This window comes from Thermobia domestica, chromosome 2 (assembly GCF_964235325.1).
Source record: "Thermobia domestica chromosome 2, izTheDome1.hap1.1, whole genome shotgun sequence".
Taxonomy (NCBI): Eukaryota; Metazoa; Arthropoda; class Insecta; order Zygentoma; family Lepismatidae; genus Thermobia; species Thermobia domestica.
In genome coordinates, this window is record NC_137455.1 from 85322779 (window position 1) to 85344572 (window position 21794).

The 21794-nt window shown below is 37.3% G+C and overlaps 1 protein-coding gene across 2 annotated transcripts in view; it reads right to left on the reverse strand.

The window, feature by feature from the left end:
• Positions 1-21794, reverse strand: part of LOC145673773 (influenza virus NS1A-binding protein homolog) — a 109235-nt gene that overhangs the window by 16851 nt on the left and 70590 nt on the right. For both annotated transcript variants that reach the window (XM_081743530.1, XM_081743537.1), the window contains exons 3-8: positions 18204-18391; positions 17241-17439; positions 14411-14593; positions 11246-11380; positions 8975-9095; positions 8349-8570 (exon numbers count right to left, since the gene is read on the reverse strand). In XM_081743530.1, the coding sequence (XP_081599656.1) occupies positions 8349-8570; positions 8975-9095; positions 11246-11380; positions 14411-14593; positions 17241-17439; positions 18204-18391 (1048 nt within the window). The remainder of the gene's footprint in view (positions 1-8348; positions 8571-8974; positions 9096-11245; positions 11381-14410; positions 14594-17240; positions 17440-18203; positions 18392-21794) is intronic.

Below are 21794 nucleotides of genomic sequence, written 5' to 3' on the forward strand. Positions count from 1 at the left end.
CTATACGAAAGCTGCAGAAGGAAGAACGCAAAATATTCCCCACATTAACACGTGGAGGCATTTGGTAGTGTTCGACAGAAACTATACTGTGAATAACTCAACAAGTTAACATTATTGAATGACGATAAAATTTAAAAAATCAGGAATAGTGTTTTCTTTTTTTTTTTTTTTCAGCCATCCACGTAAATAATATGCTTATTTCCAGGCTACATAAATGGCCTCTAGATAATAATAGTAATAATAATAGGAGACGAACTTATTCAGAGCCGAAACGAATTATATATTTATAGAAGTTTCTGAACACTTAAATTATCTGTATTTAAACTGCTAACAGATTAAGTTTGCTGCACAATCGAAAACACAAGTGAATAGCGCCTAAACGATCTCTATAACTCAAGAATTTCGAAACCGAGACAAGTATTTCAGCACGTTCTTCTGTAACTTAAGAAGAGATACAGCTTTACATTAATCCATATTAAGACGACGCAATATATATATATATATATATATATAGCTTAGCGTTCCATTGTTATGCCCTTTACGCTAATGGAGAAGGTTGATTTTAATGGAAGTGAATGATTAGGAAATTTAACTTTTTTTTTTTGTGCTTTCCCATCGGGAAGCGAACCCGGGACTATAAGCGCCAAAGACACGCGCCAGCCACTAGACCAGCGGAGAGGGCTGGATAATATCGACGCCAGCGGTTAGGTTATTTTTGTTTTCTATTGTAATTATAATTCATCATTGAAGTATACGACTCAAAGCCTTTTACTCTTCCATTTTTCCTTGGCAGTACATGAGGAACTTGAGCGATTAAGATCTTTTTAAGCTTTTCAATATTACTGTTTATCTACAGAACTAAGGGTTCCTGTATCTTTCTCGGTGATATGACAGTACTTAAGAAGGTTAAGTGATTCAAAATTCCAAGGTTCAAAGTCGCTTCTACCCAACCCCCACTTCCAGTTTACAAGAATACACCTGTCCATTCTTGAAAACCAACTTTTGAAACAGTCCAATTCAATCCTCTCATAATTTAACATATGATTCATCCCCCTCCCCCTTCACTAGAAACAGAACCGTTTTCAATACAATAAGAAAGTTAGCAATTAAATCGCAAGACAGCTCTTATATTTTTTTATGTCACATACATTTACTTGTCACTACCATATGCACTTTCACTTACGAAGGGCAACATTGTGATTACAATAATTCATGCTCAAGAAAGTATTAAAAGCAATGAATATTTAAATCCAAAGTTTCAGCCTACGTGTTTGTTTTCAGACTTTTAAAACGGGAATGTATTACAGCAAATATACAAACACCGAATTCATTAATTGATTATATTTATTGGGTATTCGTCAGAAGATACTACCAAAACGTCACACGATACACATAGTAGTTCAGTAACAGATTCTCAGAGAAAGTTCCATTGATTAGCAACTGCTAAAACCAGATTTAGCACCAATATATTTTTTTTCTATTTCTTTCCTTTCTTTTCGGGAACGTAAAATACACTGTATATAAAAAAAGGACAATCACTTGACCATCTGTGCTACTGAATGACCCTATGGACAAAAACAGAAGCAATTACTATAGGCATGCACACCAGTGTTGGGCAAAATCAATTGAAATCAATTGCAATTGATCAATCAATTGAAAGTAATTGCTCTGAAAATCAATTGCAATTGATTTCAATTGCAATTGATTTCAATTTGTAATTGGCAATTAATTTCAATTGCAATTGAATTCAATCATAAAATTTTGCAATTAAATTTTTGTCAATTGTTAATTGTTAATTGGTCACCAGGCAATTGAAACTTTTAATTGTTAATTGTCAATTGCAAAGGGTGCAATTGAAACATTCAATTGTTAATTGCAATTGACAATTGAAACTTGTAATTGTTAATTGTAATTGTTAATTGCAATTGAAATCAGCAATTAAAACTGAAGATAAGAAGATGTGTGTATATTGTATTGTCAACTTGTAACTGTTTTACATATTTCAAATAAGGTACTTATAAGAAATGCTGGATACCTACCATCCCTTTCCCCCCTGGGAAGAAAGCCGTGAAACTAAGTATTTTTTAAATATATTATGTTTATGGTTCTATCCCCCTCGAAAGAACTCTATATGCCCGTCATGCATACAATAGGAATGAGCACGAGCGAGTTCGAGCGAGTTTTCTTTAAAACTCGACTCGACTCGAAGCAGACATCTTTGAGTTCGACTCGACATCTCGGCTCGAAAAATTTCCCCCAACTCGACTCGAATTCGGATCGAGTTTCCAGTCGAGTCGAGCCAATTCGAGCTAAATCCTTTGTGTAGTTTCAAGTACTACTATCTTCAAGTATCCTACATAGACAATATAATTATCAATGATACTACTACTACTACTACTACTACTATAGCTAATTATTATTATAACACCGTGTACCTGTATAAACATGGAATATAGGCGGTTTGTATCGGAATACTAAAAATTAGTTAACTGTCGATCTCGGTAGTCAAGAAATCTTCAGGAGGCAAGGACATCGGTCACGAGGTTCTTCGCTTGAGTTCAGGAGGAGCAAGTATTCGGGCTCGAGCCAAAAATTGTTAGAAGTTATGGGACTCCAGCCAAACATGTTTAAAACTGCTCGACCCGGGTTTAGGGTTGTCAACGACTCAAGCGGCTTGCTCACAGCTCATTCACTTATCGAGGCGAACCGAGAAGTGAGCCGAACCAACAGCTCATCCAACAGAGCCAACTCGAGCCGAAGGCTCACACGAGCCTAACCGAACCGAGCTGATTGCTTACCCCAACCGAGCCGGTTCGAGCCATTGGCTCAGTTAAGCTAACTCGAACCCAGCCTATGGACTCGTTTCAACGGAACTGGTTCGAGCCATTGACTCCAATCGAGCCGAGTCGATAACTCGCCTTTACCGAGCCGGTTCAAGCCATTGGCTCAATTGAGCCCAGTCGATGGGTAATCCCAACCAAGCCAGCTCAAGCTGTACGCTCAGTTGAACCGAGCCGGGCTGGTTGACATCACTATTCCGGTTGGGCTTCTACTTTGGCTAAAAAATTGGACCGTGCAGTTCTCAGCTTTGATGGTAAGAACTACAAAAAAATATATGAAATCTTTAGTTTTACGTCCCACGCTTATGCCGGTTAGGCTAAAGGAGACGGTGATGATGGGAAATGAATGAAATGAAGAAAGTGGGAGGAAACGGGAGAACCCCGAGAAAATCCACGAGCACGGTGTTTGTCCACCACAAAGTCCAAACTGCGCGAGCTGGGATCGAACCAGGGACCTCAAGCACCGGAGGTGAACGTTCTACCACTGACCCACCGCGCCCCCTCGTAAGAAATACAGTATATACTTATATTGGTGCTCACGGCGTCATTAACTTGGTCCACCACCAACGAATTTCGAGATACTTTGTTTTGCATCTTTTGTGCGTGTTTTGTGTCGCTTTGTGCGCCTATTCCCACATTTTGTGCATCACCGGAAGTGGGTCAAAATGGGCCTACAAATATGACGGAACAAATTATTGCTCTTCCGCCACCAATGAATTTCGAGGTCGTTTCCTTCACATCGTTTTGTGCCGTTTTGTGCGTATACTTCCGTTTTGTGCGTCACCAGAAGTGGGTCAAAATGGGCTTCCAAGATGGGACGAAAATGACCAAGAGTTCCGCTACTATCGAATTTCGAGGTCGTTAATTTCACACCGCGTACCCTTTTGTGCGCCTATTTCGACGTTTTGTGCGTCACTGGAAGACGGTCAAAATGGGCCTCGAATGTGGGACGAAAATGACCCACTTCTCCGCCACTACCGAATCTCGAGGTACTTCCTTTTGCATTGACTACTGAATTTTCGTGCTGTTTCGTGCCCCCATTTCCACGTTTTGTGTGTCACCAGAAGTGGGTCAAAATGGGCTTCCAAGATGGGACGAAAATGACCCACTGTTCCGCCACTATCGAATTTCGAGGTCGTTAATTTCACACCGCGTACCCTTTCGTGCGCCTATTTCGACGTTTTGTGCGTCACTGGAAGACGGTCAAAATGGGCCTCGAAGGTGGGACGAAAATGACCCACTTCTCCGCCACTACCGAATTTCGAGGTCCTTCCTTTTGCATCGACTACTGAATTTTCGTGCTGTTTCGTGCCCCCATTTCCACGTTTTGCGCGTCACCAGAAGTGTGTCAAAATGGGCCTCCAAAGTGTGACCAAAATGACCCATTGTTCCGACACTTTCGAATTTCTAGGTCGTTTCTTTTGCATCGTTTAGTGCCTATTTTTTTAAAAAAAGTTTTCTGTACCTACTTGTGCGTCTTGTGCGTCACCGGAAGTGAGTTAAACAGGCCTTTACAGAGGGAGTTAAATGACTCACTGTTCCGCCACTATCGAATTTCGGAGTCGGTTCTTTCGCATCGTTTAGTGCCTGTTTTGTACGTTTTGTGCGTCACCAGATGTGTGTCAAAATGGGCTTCCAAAGTGTGACGAAAATGACCCACTTCTCCGTCACTACCGAATTTCGTGGTCCTTCCTTCCGCATCGACTAGTGAATGTTTCGTGCCGTTTTGTGCCCTTATTTCCACGTTTTGCGCGTCACCAGAAGTGTGTCAAAATGGGCCTCCAAAGTGTGACTAAAATGACTCACTCCTCCGCCACTACCGAATTTCGAGGTCCTTCCTTTCGCATTGACTAGTGCCTGTTTTGTTACGTTTTGCCCCTATTTCCACGTTTTGTTCGTCACTAGAAGTGTGTCAAGATGAGCCTCCAAGGTGTGACGAAAATGACCCACTGTTCCGACACTATCGAATTTCCAGATCGTTATTTTCGCATCGTTTAGTGCCTTTTTTTTTAAAGTTTTCTGCGCCTATTTCTCGTCTTGTGCATCACCCGAGGTGAGTTAAACGGGGCTTTAAAGTGGGAGTTAAATGGCTCACTGTTCCGCCACTATCGAATTTCGGGGTTGGTTCTTTCGCATCGTTTAGTGTGTATTTTCTGTTCTGTTCTGTTCGCCTACTTCCACGTTTTGAGCATCACCAGAAATGCGTCAAAATGGTCGATCAATGTGTGAGGAAATAGAGCTATTGTTCCGCCACTATCGAATTTGGAGGTCGTTTCTTTCGCATCGTATAGTGCCTGCTTTGTACTGTTTTGTGCTCCTATTTCCACTTTAGTGCGACAACGAAAATGGGTCAAAATGGCCTACAAGTACAGCGGAATAACTTAATGCTGTTCCGTCACCATCAAATGTCGAGGTCGTTTTCTTCACATTTTTTTTGCATGATTTGTGTCGCTTTGTGCATCAGTGGGAGAGGGTCAAAATGGACCTTGGAAGTGGAATGGATATGTCTTTTTCTGCCATAATTGTAGGTCGTCTTTGACCCACTTTCGTTGGCCTACAAAACGTGAAAATATGCGCAGTTACGGTAAAAACATGCACTAAATAATGCGAAAAAGCGACCTTGAAATTCGATACTGGTGGGAGAGTGGATCATTTTTCTTCCCACATTGAATCCCCATTTTGACCCACTACCATTGATTCGCAAAACGTGGAAATAGGTTTACAAAACAGTAGAAAACACGCATAAGATGATGTGAAGGAAACGACCTCGAAATCGTTCCTGACGGAACAGCATTAACTTGTTTCACCATATTTGTAGGATAACATTGACCCATTTCCGGTGACGCAGAAAACGAGGAAATAGGCGCACAAAACGACACAAAAATTTACATGTAATTAAGCTAAATTTCCATTTAAGTTTGTAAGCTTAATTATATGGAAAATTTTATACATTTTTCCTTCACGTTGGTCTACTTTACGTTGATTTGGGACTTTTAAATTTTATTCAGTTTTCCATTAAAAAGTATCTATAATTCAACAAGGAAATAATTATTAATTATAATTATTATATATATAATTGAATTCATTGTAATTTGTTTCATAACAAACACTTTACCATTTCGTACCAGCTGGTATGCCCGTTCTTCGCATGGATCAGATAAAATATCAATGTAAACGAACTGAACAACGGGAGAACAATTAAGAAACATTTCTAAAATTGGATATATTTTGTGTGAATATATATCCAACAACGTACATGTGTTTTCATTGGGAAGGCCGATGGGGGTTGAATTTGAACGTATACACTATCGGGGGTGTCACTATACGTCTGAGCAACCCCAATAAATATGGATTCGACACAAATTCTACTACTTTTACATGTCCCGGTGAACCACCCCTCAGACCCCCTTGGTTCGTATTGTGAAAAAATCTCCTCTGGCCCCCACCAACCCCCAACCAATACCGCGAAAACTATGAATATGACACTAGCATTTGCCATTTTCTACTACTTTTTACATATGCCAGTAAAAGTCCCTATAATCCTCTGGTTCCAAATAAAAAAAAAAACAATGCCTCTGGCCCACAGCCGATGGGGGCTGCATTTGGAAGTCAACGCCTGTGGAAGTATCACCATTCATCTCAGCGACAGCGAAAACTATGGATTTGACACTAATATCGGTCACTTTCTATTATTTTTACATGTCTCGCAATTCCCCACCCCCGGTGACTCCCGGCCCGCATACAATGGTGGCTAAATTTGAAACTCATCGCTAATGAAAGTATCACCATTGATCTCAGCCACCGCGAAAACTACGGATTTGACATCGGTCATTGTGGATTATTTTTACATGTCTCGTGATCCCCTTTATAATGCCCCCCTTTCTTAGCTGATGGGGGCTAAATATGAAAGTAAACGTGGTCTTGAGTTTCACCATTGAGCTCAGCTATCCCGAAAACTATGGATTTGACATTAATATCGGTCATTTTCGATTATTTTTACATGTCTCGGAATTCCCCCCTCTGGTGACCCAAGGCCCGCATACAACGGTGGATGAATTTGAAAGTCATCGCTAATGGTAGTGTCGTCATTGATATCAGCAACCGCGAAAACTATGGATTTGACACTAATATCGGTCATTTTGGATTACTTTTACGTTTCGGTATCCCCCCGTTGACCCACGGCCCGCAGCCGATCACGGTGAATTTGGAAGTTAATGCGATCGGAGTTTCACCATGGATCTCAGCGACCGCGAAAACTATGAAATCGACACTGATATCGTTCTACTTTTACATGTCCCGATAAACGTCCCCCTGAGAACCCCTGGTTCGAATTTTGTTGAAAACGTTTTGCCTTGGTGTGGGACCTGGACCAAGGTATCTTTGACCAAAATTTGGTAACTCTCGGTCGACTTTTCTGGTCCCCAGGCCGGTCCCGGTAAGCGTCCCCTGGAGACCCCCTAGTAAGGAATTAAAAAAAAACTCTTCGTCTTGGTCTGGGGCCTAGACCAAGCAACCCGTGACCAAATTTTGAAAAGTTTGGGTCCACTCGTACCGTCCACAGGCCGCACAAAGATAGACAGACAGACACACGAACAAACTCTATTTTATTTATATTAGAAAGGTCAGATCCGCCGTTATTGTATTAGTCCGGTGCTTGAGCGATTAATCGTAGAAATTCAAACTCTGATGAGTGATAATTTTATAGGCTTGTTTTATTACAAGTTTAAACTCTTTAGTCAGTAGAGGAGAGGTCGTGAATCATGGGTCAGAGTTGATGACAATCGGTTTTGGTGGGTCTGTGGGTCACAGTGGGTAAGAGTGGTTCATGGTGGGTGGTGGGTCAGAGTGGGTCACGGTGGGTCGTGGGTCACGACGGGTGGTGAGTCAATTGGTCGTGGCTAAAGTTTTCATTGCCCCACGCCCTCTCTGAACTACTGTGTTGAAAATTAATCAGTGAAAATCAATTGCAATTGATCAATCAATTGAAAGTAATTGCTGTGGAAATCAATTGCAATTGAATCAATTGCCAATTAATTTCAATTGCAATTGAATTACAGAATTCAATTGCAATTACTTTCCACTGCAATTACTTTCAATCAATTGATCAATTGCAATTGATTCTCCTTTTTCAATGGCCAACTGCAATTAACAATTAACCATTACTTATTTCAATTGTTAATTGCAATTAACAATTAAATTTACAGATTAATTGTTAATTGTTAATTCAATTGAAATTTGCCCAACACTGATGCACACCCGGGTGTGGACTGAAATGGATTATCGGTTTGATGTCTTGAAGGAAATCATGCACACACAGAGCTGAGTTACACAAACAGGTAATGAAACTTTTGATATCATACATTTTAGGATTCAAGATGTAATAAAATAATTAGGAAACGTCGGACTTACTTTTTCGGACACATTCTATTTGCCGCACATATAATAGGCACTGAAAAGTGACAAGATACAAATTACCAGTCCCACCTGGAGATTTAACAATTAACTTACCACATACAAGTAATTTTTCATTAAGGTTGGCACATCCCACTGCACACTTGACTGAGCTCATGCTAGGTAAGACACAATACGTATCAGGTTTTTCCATACTAGGTGGACGGCTAGAAACAGGCGTAGTTACAGGTGACGGGGTTGAAAGTTGATTCAATCTCAACATTACCGACATAGTAGTTAAAGAACCATTAACTGTCACCACTGCCAAGAAACTGTGATCTACAATATAAATCAAAGGCAGAATTATTATTCTAGTGTGACAGAGTGCTAAAGATGTAATATAGAAAATATAATTTCTTCCTTCGATATCTAATATTAATTTCATACATACGATTATTTTAACTTTTAGTAGAAAATACTGCAGAAGGGCAGTACGTATTTTAAGTTAACTAAACGTCAAATAAATTGGTGACGCAGTTTTCACAATAAGGAAATTCTACAAAGCACATGTTATTTTGATTATTACTTTGAAAAGAATAAAGAAAAGTTACGTTGCGAAATCTTTCTTTCTGCAATGTTTTGAAAAACTGAAAACACATGTTAAAATTCTACGAATTGTCTAATCAACAGTCGTTTCTCTAAATTGTAAGTGTTATTTCTTTAGAAGATCAGCAACATCTTACCTGCAACTTTTGATGAGGCTATCAAATTCCAACCCACATCTTTATCCATGGCATCAATGTATTCTCGAGAGTATATTAGAACACGAGGCTTCGCGGGCTGTAAAGACCCTTTACGTCTACCCTGTAATACCAATGCATATTATACAATCTCTTAACAGTAATTTATATAAAATGTATCGTTTACTAACAATTATTATAAATTTATATACCTTAATTGGTTACACTATTGATTAAATATTGTTAATGCTTCGTTTAGATTAGTAACGTGGATCTGTAAACACAAATTTATATTCTGATGTCTGTATGAGATTGGGTTTTAGCGATGGATTCTATTATTTCCGTTTATGTTAAATGCAAGTTGCAGGAGTTGCGTGTGTGTCGTATTGTAGAGAGAAAGAATATTCGACATTGAGTAGGAAAAAGCACAGGCAAGTGCATACAAATAAACATTTTTGTTTAAACTTTACGAAAATTAGTTTCCTCGTTTGTAAGTAGCAATAACCAATCTACGTTCCGTAAGTGGGTGATTAATGACTACACTGACGTTAGCGCTGCTGTCTAAGCGATGCGACGACTTACAGCAACCAATGCACTTTCGCGTTGTAGCAGTTGCTAATACTGTATCTGCTCAGTAACAGCCACAATACGAAAAAATGGAGTGTAACTTACTGATTTAATTATAGGAAAACAAGTGTGTTTATTTCGGCTTGGGCCATTACAACACACAGCAACCGAACACCATATTCGTTTATACGATTTGTGGGAATTCCAATCCTTTGATGTGGAGGGAGAAAAGTAAAATTAATATTGCAGATACAAGGAAAAAATAACATTCCTAAACTGCTGGACACAAATCAACAAAATTTGGGAATTTGTGAGCTAGCTTTATTGTTACAAGGAATATACCATTTGTTGCTTAATTCCGGAAAATGAACCACGAAGAGGCAGAAGGATCATTTAATATATTGAATGAATGAGAAAAAAAGGCGTTTATAAAATTGTTTTTGCCTTAAAAACTCGAAATTGGGTATATGGAAGCTTTTGACACAATAAGATAGTGTTCACTGCTAATCGGAAAGTCCACTCCAAATGATGGGAAGCGAATAAGAGAGTATCGGACGAAGGGACACAGAAAGTTTTTAAAATCGTGACAAAGGCATAAAATTTGGTATATTTGATATACATAATATGAATATCTCATTTACTTACGTATATATAAAATTGCGGCGGAAATAGGGCAATAATGCTTCACATGAACCGATGTACAAAAAAAGAAATTATAAGCGAACTTAACAAGATTTTAAATAATAAATATGGATAAGTGGTATATCACTCAGTCTTGGATCAAGAAATATTTTGGTACAATATCCATATCGGCATCTTCATAGTGGAGTTTCATAGTGCTCTGAGGCAAGTCCTTGAATCTTCCAATTGAATAAGAACATGAAAAAATGTTGGAGAAAAGTTAATAACAGGGAAAACTACAAAGACATGTTTGTTTTAAGGAGCATTAAACTAATGATAATTGCAAATTCGGTTCTTTAGGTAAAGGGAACGACAGAAATCTGTAACACAAACGCTAAAAGGCCTGCAAAATAGCATTTACTGATTTCGATGGAAGCAATTCGTCCTTTTACCGAGACGCGTAAGAGAACATAACGTTACATATTGTTGGAATTTCATATTGTTAGCCCATGAAAATGAGTTATTATGTCTCTTGCGTGTTCGAATCATGTCTCAACAAAGCAAGCAGAATAATTTGTATCCGTCTATTGTAAGCACATTGAAAAACTGATGCCAATCAACATGTCCCAACAGGAATTTTCTGTATTTCATAAAATTGAAGCGCATAGTATTATGTAGTGATTACATGGATAAATGATTTACTAGTAGTAGTACCACTGCTCGTAAACATTTTTCATTCGCAGAAGCCCAGATAAACAAGAAGGGAGCATTCGTCCGAGGATTTAGTCGAAAGGTCAAACGATGGATAATGTGAACGCACGCTTAGAGTAAGAATCGCACCATGTCTTTCAGAAAATAATTTTGTTTGATACCGCGAATATGCTTAAATAAAGCAAAACTAACAATGATTATTGTTGTTACGAAGTGTAATAACTGGAACTACTCACTGAGGTAATTGTATTACGTTAACATTGTAGAAATAGAACATTTTCTAAGACAGATTTGAAAAGGTAGAAGATTAACTATATAAAGATGAATCATAATTAACTGCTAAAATACCGATACTATATTAACACATTTTATTACCTTTGGATTACCCTGTGAATGTCGTTTGGACAACTTCTTGTAGTCTTGGACAATATCTGTTTCACTGACATCTCCACTTGGGAGTTCGGCACAGTCCTGAAGAGAATTGTCCATTGCCAAATACAGCAGATGAGTCTAAAAGAAAAATATGAAACATCATTAACGTACATTTGATTGTCATTATGTATATATATAATTCGTTTACCATAAACGTTAGATTTCAATAAGGATTAGCTCAATGGAAAAGGAAAGCTGAGGAAGTTTGGGAGAAGTAGAGAAGAGAATTCTGCTGAAAATAATTTAAACCACAAGGGCTAGTTAGGACAGTTTGAAACGAAATTTTAACATCGAAATGCGATAGAAGAATGATGGGGGGAAGTACAGCGGGTAAGAACAAGAAATTACAGTTAGAATTAGTACTAAGGTAAGTAATAACTCTTTCGTCAAGACAAAGAAATTGATGGGGAAACTAGTGTACGATAACTTTTTAATTTGAAACTAGCACCTGCTCATAATGGCAGAATAATCATTATTATTATTATTATTATTATTAATATTTTAAAATTCCATTATCGTGTCACTGCCCAAACGTAAGACACTAATTAGTTCTAATGTTAAAACCTCTCATTCAAGTAGCTTTAATGTAAGTTAATACTCTTGTAGCTTTGGAGCCAGAATACTTGATTCCTCTCCCCAGAAAACTGCAAAAGGAATGTTTACTGAAAAAAAAAAAAAAAAAAAACCGAAGGATTGTAACAAAAATTACATTTATTTCTCTTTACCATTTAATCTTCAGCCATTATTTACTTTTAGCAAATTTCCTTATTAAAATAATAATATTAATCTGGTTTCAAAGCTCAAGCAAAAACTCCTACATGAATTACTGTTCTTTAAGTATTTTAACAATTCTCAACAATTTCTGTGTATATATAATCAAAGTTTTAGAGCTCACACACAATTTGAGTTTTCACTGAAAAGTTATATTTCTACGTTGTGTTAGCCTATGTAATGATGATCAAGATAAGGAATTTTTACCGGTTCATTGCACTACTGTGTGTTTCAGATGTAAAGCATCACCGACAGTAGCCAATGGTGCGTGATATTCCGCGCGGTGTTACCGGATTGCGGACTCCCCTTTCCCTTCTCGCTCTTCCTCCAGTTAGCAACATTATTCACAATGTAAATATACTATTCCAGCAAACTCAAGAATTTTGACTGTGCATCCTAAAAGTATACATAGCAACTAAATTACTTACCTATTAACTTTTCTAGTGGACATGCTAAACACTCGTCTTCAACACTACCTTCACTATCGTCTATGTCAGTATTTCTTCATTGTCTAAATCTGAGTCTTGTAAATTTACTATCATGGGCTAAAAAAATTGTAAACACAAAAAATAATTCTTCGAACCTGACTTAAAAAAAAAAGAAAGCTGCACTTGTACTCGGTTTGCTTAAAGACATTGTCAACTATAATTTTGGAGAACAAACGAACTACCACGAAAGAAAGCAATCCAGACACTTATGAATTCTGTTTATACGTTCTTACACAACTAGCCCCATTGTTTTCTTATCAGTTTTCATAACAAGTAACACTCTTGGACTTGGTGTAGGTGTCACAAAAGCAATCCGTCTGATTCCTAAGCAACTCGATATACTCGAGTTTGTTTTGGGTTACGATAATTTATGACACCATTCATACGCCTGGTGCTTTTGAATCCCTTGTAGCAGAGAAGAGAAGGAATAAAAGTCGCACATAATAAGGTAGTGAAACGTCAAAGAAAAAAGAAACAGAAAACATACTGCGTTTCTTCTGTCGAATAAGGAAGAATCTTTCTTGAAGTAAATTTCAAAACAATATTACGAACTTCCCATACTTTGTTCTTACGATGTTAGGCATGCATATTATATGCATATATTATTTCCAAACTTTCCAAACTATTTCCAACTCCAAAATGAGGTTTGTCTGGTATATGTTTAATAAACTTATTTAATAGTTAATACAAATGAGGGACGTTTATAATAAAATATGAAAATTAAAAAACCAATACGGTTTCTGTACCTAATTAAAAGAACTAAAATTAATCATACGCTTTATATTCTCATTTCCCTAACTGGGCGCACACCGTATGAACTCTCTACTATATTATTGCATAATAATATCTGCGTTGATATTTTTCGAGTTTTTTTTTTTTTTTTTTCTTTACTATTTTAACCCACATAAACACAAAGTCAAACAGACTGCTATAAACAGCATTTATTTTCTTATGAATAGCTTATTGATTCATCTCCTATAATCCGGTTTTCAACTTCAGTACTGTCAAGATCCGTCTTTTGATAAGGTAGCATCGTGAAAATATAATATGTGTATAATATGTATGGTGAGTTAAAATGCTTTCATATTCTGAAAGAGATCATTTGAAGGGTAAGGGGAAAAAACACGGAATGTCCATGTGTGTGCTTTATTGGGTGCTTTGTCCTATCTGTTGGTGACTCTTAGTACTATTTGACAGTATATGCCATGCATGCCTAAATGTCGAAACGCCCATGTAAAATGGGGCAAAAGATTTGACTACCCTATTCTTTATTACGCGGTTTAAAATATAAAAACGCCGTTTTCTCGAAAATCCAGTTTTGTGACATTCCTCCTTTTTTCCCCTTACCCTTCATTTGTTCTCTTTTAAATATGTGAAAAGCTTTCCTCCCCCTGAAAGTAATGTTCCCCTAGAACATCCTGCTGGTTACGCCCCTGATTATCCTGTAATAAAAGTTGAGTTTTATTTCCGAATTGAAGGAAAATCCACTGGACGCGGGACTCATCGCTCGTTTTACTAATTGTTTTATATGGAAACCTTTAAAAGCGTGTATCATAACAACCAGTTGGCATAAAAAGATGTAGTTTTCACGTACGTGTTCGTAATTCTTTTCTCTACTTCGTAAAGTGAGCAGTTCATGTGCTAATACAATATTTCTAATAAGCGCCTCTGGTATTGTCAAGATTCGCAGTAGCACAAGTCAGCGTGCAGAAGTGCTTGTCGCGAATTGTCAACACCGCTCAAAGCCAACTCAAGGCCATGCCGCTTGTCATTTGAAACACACAATAAGCATTCCATTTTGCAAGGTTCTCTTACCTTCATTCTGTGTTCATTTTCGAAGTTCTCTTACCTTCTCTGTGAGACCATCCATGTTCAACTCTTCCTCTTCCCATTGACGTTTAATCCAGTCAAGAACTAATTGACATAAAGAATCTCCTCGAACGAGTGACATTTCTTCTCGTGTCTGATTCAGTACCTCCACTTTTATACACGGCAAAGTTAACAGAATATTGGATTTGGAGATTGCTTCGATCTTTGCAAAGAAAAAAATTGTATGTTGAAGTATTCAGACATTATACTTAGTAATATTTACATTAAAAATTTATATTTAGGAAGAAATCTTACCTAATGTATTAGTATGTGTATACAGCTTTCTGAAGCAGTATGAAGCTTTCTTCTCTTAGCTTATAAAAATTGTATTTTAACCAATGTGACAACCCTCAAGAGCAACCATGTTACAGCATAGCCAATGATTACCGGTATTACTAACTTTTATTTGATTCTAACCATGCTGTTTACTTGAAATGTGTTTTAAGTTAATATAATAACGTTTAATATGTAAACAATAATTATTGTTTGCAGTTATTCTGAACTGGAAATAACTACTTAGCGTTTGCAAAGAATATGTTACCAATCATTTATTACCAAAGTAATAACTATATACATAACTATATCCCTGTAGTATTTTTTCTTTAAATATACATACAGGGTGTAACAGCAGAGATGATTCTAGATATGAAAACAAGGAAAAGTGTATGTAACAAGTCATACCCCATCTATCCGGAGTTTCTTGCATCCGAAAGTGTGAAGAAATGAACGTCCACTTGGAATTGTGGCAAGATGACGAGTCATAGAACTGCGGCGACAGGAGGCTCACAAACAGTACGCAGAGAATCCAAATGTGCAGTTAATCGGTTGTATACACTAAGGGCGCAAAGGATTCCCCAAAGGAAGAGAGGGATTCCCAGCAATTGTCTGTAGGATACATGGAACAAAATAGGAGAAATGTACGGCTTGGCTCCAATACATACGGCATGCTGTGATAGATGTTGATAGCATAAGCCGATTCAAGATGGCGGACAAAACATGACGTGCGGGTTTGCATACCCACATGCAGGCAGAAGTACATGTGTACATGGAATATGTAATTAACCACATTCGCAGTGATGGCATTACAAATATTGCACATTATGGTATGCTGACTGCAATAACAATAATATTATCAGTTGGGTAAGAACATTTTCAAAGTCGGTACGCCGGCGTTCGATATCTTGCGGCGGCCATCCTGACCAGGGTTTCTCATCAGTCACACTAGGCAATTCCAGGACGACATCTTTCCTGCATCCCTGTCTCCTTCCCTAGCCCGTATCATCAAATCTGCTGTAATGTCATAAATGAGGGCGGCCTACCAGCACTTTTCATAGCCAGCTTGTGGGTGAATAACGGGACATATGCATGATGTCAGCTAACTTCATCAGCTATAAGACGAACATGCTTGAAGGAACACCATCATTTTTAATGCACGAATTATACTGCTACCAACCCACATACAAATCTCCTGTAGACGAGCACCGAACAGAAGAAACAAAGAGCAGTAAGTACAAAGTTTCTCACTTGTAGAAAGCACACCACAGGTACAGAAGGTTTGTAGGCAATCCGCTTGAGGTCTTAACAAGCTAGTTTTCTGTGACGCTTACAGTGCTTAGTTTTGCAGGCAATGTTTATACGGTAGATTGCAAGTTAAATCAAATTACGTTCTTGAGTTAAAGTGGGAAGTTGTAGAACGTGTGCTTGGAAAGAATACAGCAACTGGAAGACAGTGCCTTAGGCAGTTGTTTGTATGTGATAAGTTGTGGCCAGGATGGCACATTTGTCACTATCCGAGTTGGCTGATATGCATCTCATTTATGGAGAGGCAAGGGGTAATAGTAATATTATATATATATATATATATATATATATATATATATATATATATATATATATATATATATATATATATATATATATATATATATGAAATATTTAAGTTTTACGTCCCATTGTTATGCGGTTAGGCTAAAGGAGACGGTGTTGATGAGAAATGAAGGAAATTGTGGAATGAAGAAAGTGGGAGGAAACGGGAGAACCCCGAGAAAACCCACGAGCACGGTGTTTGTCCACCACAAAGTTCACAGGGCACGAGCTGGGATCGAATAAGGGACCCAACGCATCGGAGGTGAACGCACGGTTGTATAGTGATAGGTTCCCTAATCGATGAGTACCATCACGCGTCTTTTTTTTCTCTACGGCTCGATCTTCGTCTTCGAGAAACAGGATCTCTGAGACTCCAAATGGATATTGGACAAATTCGAGATTTGCAAACTATTAGGTTTGAAGAGGACGCTGTTGCGGTAATTCAGGCCCGTTTTCAATCCAACACACGCGGTATAGCTCAGACACTACACGCCATTTATATGAGTATGTGGCGCGTCCTCCATGACAAAGCTATGCACCCATTCAAGTTGAAGAAAGTACATCTGCACAGTACGGAGTTTAGAATTTTTATATATATATATATATATATATATATATATAAAGAAAGAAAGAAAGTTTTAGAGTGGTTCTGTGTAAGTTTAAATTTTTGAAGACTACAATATTTGTTGCTGATATTATTGATGATTTGTGTACACTTTCATTATCAGATATATATGCCCTGTGATATTGTAAGTCTGATGCAGATCCTTTGAGAAAACGCCGCTGCAGAAGATGGGAGTTTCCATTGAAACTTTCGGCAATTACTGAATACAAGACATATAACAAGATCAGCCCAAGTGAATAATTCTAAACGTATTTTCCCAGAGAATTATACTCGCTTTAGTATGTATGAAAACCATTGTACGTATTGACAAAATACATACCTCCTTTGCTATAAATTTGTCCACTTGGTCAAGAAAGCTCTTATGTTTACTCATTCCAGGGAGTGATCGTATCTCAAAACAATTATTTACATTCAAATGATCAACGAGATATCTGCTACATTCTTCTTTTACTTTATCCATTTTCAAGAAGCTGGCAGCCAGGTACACTGATTTTACTTGGTGATGTGGAATTTCCAACCTTGAAAAATAACATAACAAATTTTTGTCAAATGTATGTATATAGAATGGTTTATATAATAAATACATACATAAAATGCTATCTATTTAGTAAGCAGTGAGACTATGCAGATGACATTATTTTTTGCTTTTTCTAAAAAAATACAAGAAATTCATCCATTATTTAAAAAGAAAAAGTGAATTTGTCATATTTTAGGATTATTAAAACAAGACTATAGGTGGCCCTTTTCTAAGTCCCAAATCATATTATTTTCCCATAGAAAGGAAAGTGATTACGAACCTCTTGACGTAACAATCTGGTACAACTAAACAATCACAAAAATTAAGGAAAATACCTCACTGGTAACTGAATATTTTCTAATTACGAACGAAATCAGAACTTCAGATTAATATCCAGCCATTATTCACTGAGAGCTAGCCGAGACCGGTAATAATGTAAGCGCATGATAATGGAAGAAGTTACAGAATTAAGATTGCAGAAGGCAATGTGATAAACTGAAGAGACTCAAGTAGACATTATTTTTGTTTACCACAACTTCACACAGCATGGCTTAAATCATGGACCCTCTGCATCAGAAGCGACTAGTTTACGAGTAAGCTATTATGCTTTCCTGTATTCAAATTAATAAAATAATCTGTTACTGCATCATATTAAGTTTGACACCAATATCTGCTTTAAAACATTGTTTCTACCAGAAAAGTAACAATGTATATTTAAAGAAAAACTTTCTATCTCTGTACCTTGGAGAAGAAAAGAATCCTTACCTTGAGGTGTATGCGTAATGAACCAATTTTTCAAATGCACTTTTCTCGAAACCACCATTCAATTTATACGTTATTATATTTTCTCGTTTATTTCCTTTATTTTCGTCATCAGTAGTAAATAATTCAAACAAATAGGGGCTGCAACTGGCAAGAACTGCGCGATGTGCTGGTATTTCGTGGTTTCCAACCTAGAAAAATAGAAGTATTTTACATAACCAGGACTCTCACGAGTACACACTAGTATGTTTAAAAAGTGTAATTTAAACTTATTTGAAATACATTGCAGCTGCTCTATCAGTTTCTCATCATCTTTTATTGCATCCCCGAGTTGTTGTTCTTTTTTTTATTAGTTGGTTAGATTGAATATATATCCAACACATGTTTGTTGGTTACGATTTTGTAATTGCATATTTAAAAAAAAAAAAAAAAAAAAAAAAAAAAAAAAAAAGCGAACTTCAAAGGTAAGGTACCCAGGTGATACGTATTTTAATGGAACTTATACAGAAGACACCAGACACAAAATAAAGAGAGCCATATTTTCTTATATCGGCAACCGTGGGGTTCAAGGGAGCAAAACTCTCCTCCAATGTCACAGCCTTTTTGTGCTAGTGAAAACCACACAAACACATCTTCTATTTTGATTAAACTTATACAGTAGATACTAGAAACAAAATTAAGATACTCGTATTTTCTTATATCGGCAACCGTGGAATCTAAAGGTGCAAAGATGTGGAGGGAAAGGAAGGCAACACTTATATCAATTATGTCTGATACGAATATTGGAAGACTTATACATTTGACATGGCTGAAGAGATTAATGTATACATACAAGTTATCAAGAACGTGTGGCACAAGAAGTTTGGACATGGTTAATTGATAAAGTGTCAATAATTGTTGTATTGCAAGAGTCACTTTACACCATTATAAAAATAGATCTGGCAATGATAATGAATATGAAAATCCATTCTTCTTGATTGGAAATGAAAGATTTTTAAATTAAACAACAGTGATCACTTGAAACAATAAATGATAATTGGTGTTACAATGACGTTTGTCATTTTCACACTCATATGAATTGCGTCAATGTTTGTAGTAGTGTCTTTGATCAACGATTCCAAACTAAGGGCAAACATAGTTGCTTGTCCTTACATTCAATATAAATTCGGATTCTGCCTACAGTACAAACAATTAATTGCACTGGGCCAATTGAACATTGGTAACTGCGAATTAATCCAGCTAATGTTATAGGACTAGTGTCGGCGTACTTTGCCAATATGATGGACCTGCGGGAAACTCGTACCATAAGCGATGAAACTCACCAATCACATCCACGACACGACAGCCACAGGTATGATAGTTTCTGGTAACGAATGAAGAAGTTACCACAGTTCATGGGGCTGATGACATCCAAGAGTCTCACACTATTGAAGACTGGAGAATTTTGCAAACAAGACTACGAACATGATAACAGAATGGAAGATACCGGGACCTGTGGAAGGGACGGAACTAGTGAATTTGGAATACGAATGAAGTGCTGTAAACTACTGGAAGAGTAGAAAACCTAAGTTAATGTCATTAAGCAACGTCATGACAAAGTACAAGAAGGTTAGGTTGAGAAGTCAGTTGTACCACTGGGAGAAACAACTTATTTCTGGTGGTGCACACTGAGACAAACTGCGTGAGATGTCACGTGTTGTGCTTCAATCTTTGAAAACTTCTCTTGCTGCACATTTTCAGGTTCATGACCTTGACCTCCAACATTGGGCTTTACAAGCAAGTCGGGAACAATCTCCCAACATTCACTGCATCCAGAAAGTGGTCATTGACATTTAAACGTATCCATAACAAAAGATGACGAAGTTAATTAAGATGGCGCGTCTGGAACAAAGCACAGAAGATAAAAGTAACAATTGCAGACTTCACTGAACTAATGCAGGAAAATATTGTTAATGTTGGAGCAGAACATTCCAATAATTCGGGTCAGAGTGAATTTCAACTGGAGAGTGGGTCGAACTTTAGCCCTCCAACATGAAACATGTGGAGGCAATCAGTAAGTTCTACAACACACAGTTACACAATTGAACTAATTGTTTCTGCAGGCGGGCGAAGTTACTTTCGTCCTTATTCATTGTTCTTCAGCAATCTCGTGGGGACTTTGACCCACAACTGAAAGAAACATTGTTCTGTCCCGCAAATGCATATTTGGCTGCATCATGTTCAGAGAAGCTTACCAAGAAACACTTGGTACAGAATGTGTATTTCCTTAACACGAACACTAGTGTGCTCCTCCTAGATTCTTGGACAGGTCACTATAAAAGGGACTTGCAAGAACTTATCCCAGAACGAATATCCATGACACTGCTGACGATCCGAAAGAATTCAGTTACAACATTTGGATATGTATCGTTTCTGACTGTGGAAACAGTTTGTATGTAGATTTTCAGACACTGTGATGTTAGAGGGATCTGATATTAGATTCCATGTGCATCTATCTATTAAAATGCTACAACAGCAACAAAAGCGCCTGAGCTCCAACCTATAAACTGATTTCAAACCTTTGATTTACGGTTATTTGTGATTTCACATTTAACCAAAACAAATATTTTAAAATATGTGTACTTTTAAATAAATTATTTAAATAGACCTTTTTCATAAAGTTTATGTGTTTAAATTATTGTTCAAAGCCTTTGTATTTTAATAAGCCTTTTCCAAAATCAATGCAAATGAATTGTGCTGCCATCTTTGGAGTTCTTTTACTCTATACATTTGTGGAAGTTTATAGGTTTGTGGCCAATCCTTTCGACAATGACATCTCGGAAACTACAGGCTCTAGAAAGACGATGTTTTCACTGATCGATTGCAAATTTTGTGTAGATTGTCCAGTTCTAATTGAATATTAAAAAAATGGTCATTATTTCTTTATTACATTTTTACTGGTACACAGGAAGCGCTGAAATTAAAAAAGAAAAAACTAAAGCATCATATCCTACGCATTATACATTCCAACACCAAATAATTGCACACAGATGTTGCATACCTCTCAGGCGTTTGTTTCATGGCCAAATGATAATGAAAAAACGAAGGATGACCACTTCTCCACTCTATAATTAATTGTCTAATGTATTTGCTTATTACATACTGTATGCAAGAAGAAAAAAAAACACTGATCATACATTAATTAAAAACTCAACCGGAAGTAGACTCAAATCTTGCAGACGGTGCGAGATATTGAACAAGTAATCGAAAAAAAAAATCTCTCCTTTATGGTATCTCTTGACAATTTTTATCACGACGTCTTTCATTTGTGTCTGTAAAGGGACATGTACAGATGCGAGGAATAACAAGGAGATTCATGCTCATATGTGAATGATGCGCTGTGTAGAGGGCGCAGGTTCAGCTAGTAACAACATTATAAAATTATATTCATTCGTGCAGAATCAAATTACTTCCCTACAATCTCAAAGTGTATCTCAATATGCATGGTACAAATCAGGGCACGCTGTAGACCAGCCACTATAATTGAAAATGCCTGTTAATTTTTGTTTCAATAAAACCGAAAAAGTAACGTGTGACATATGTGGTGAAGTTGGA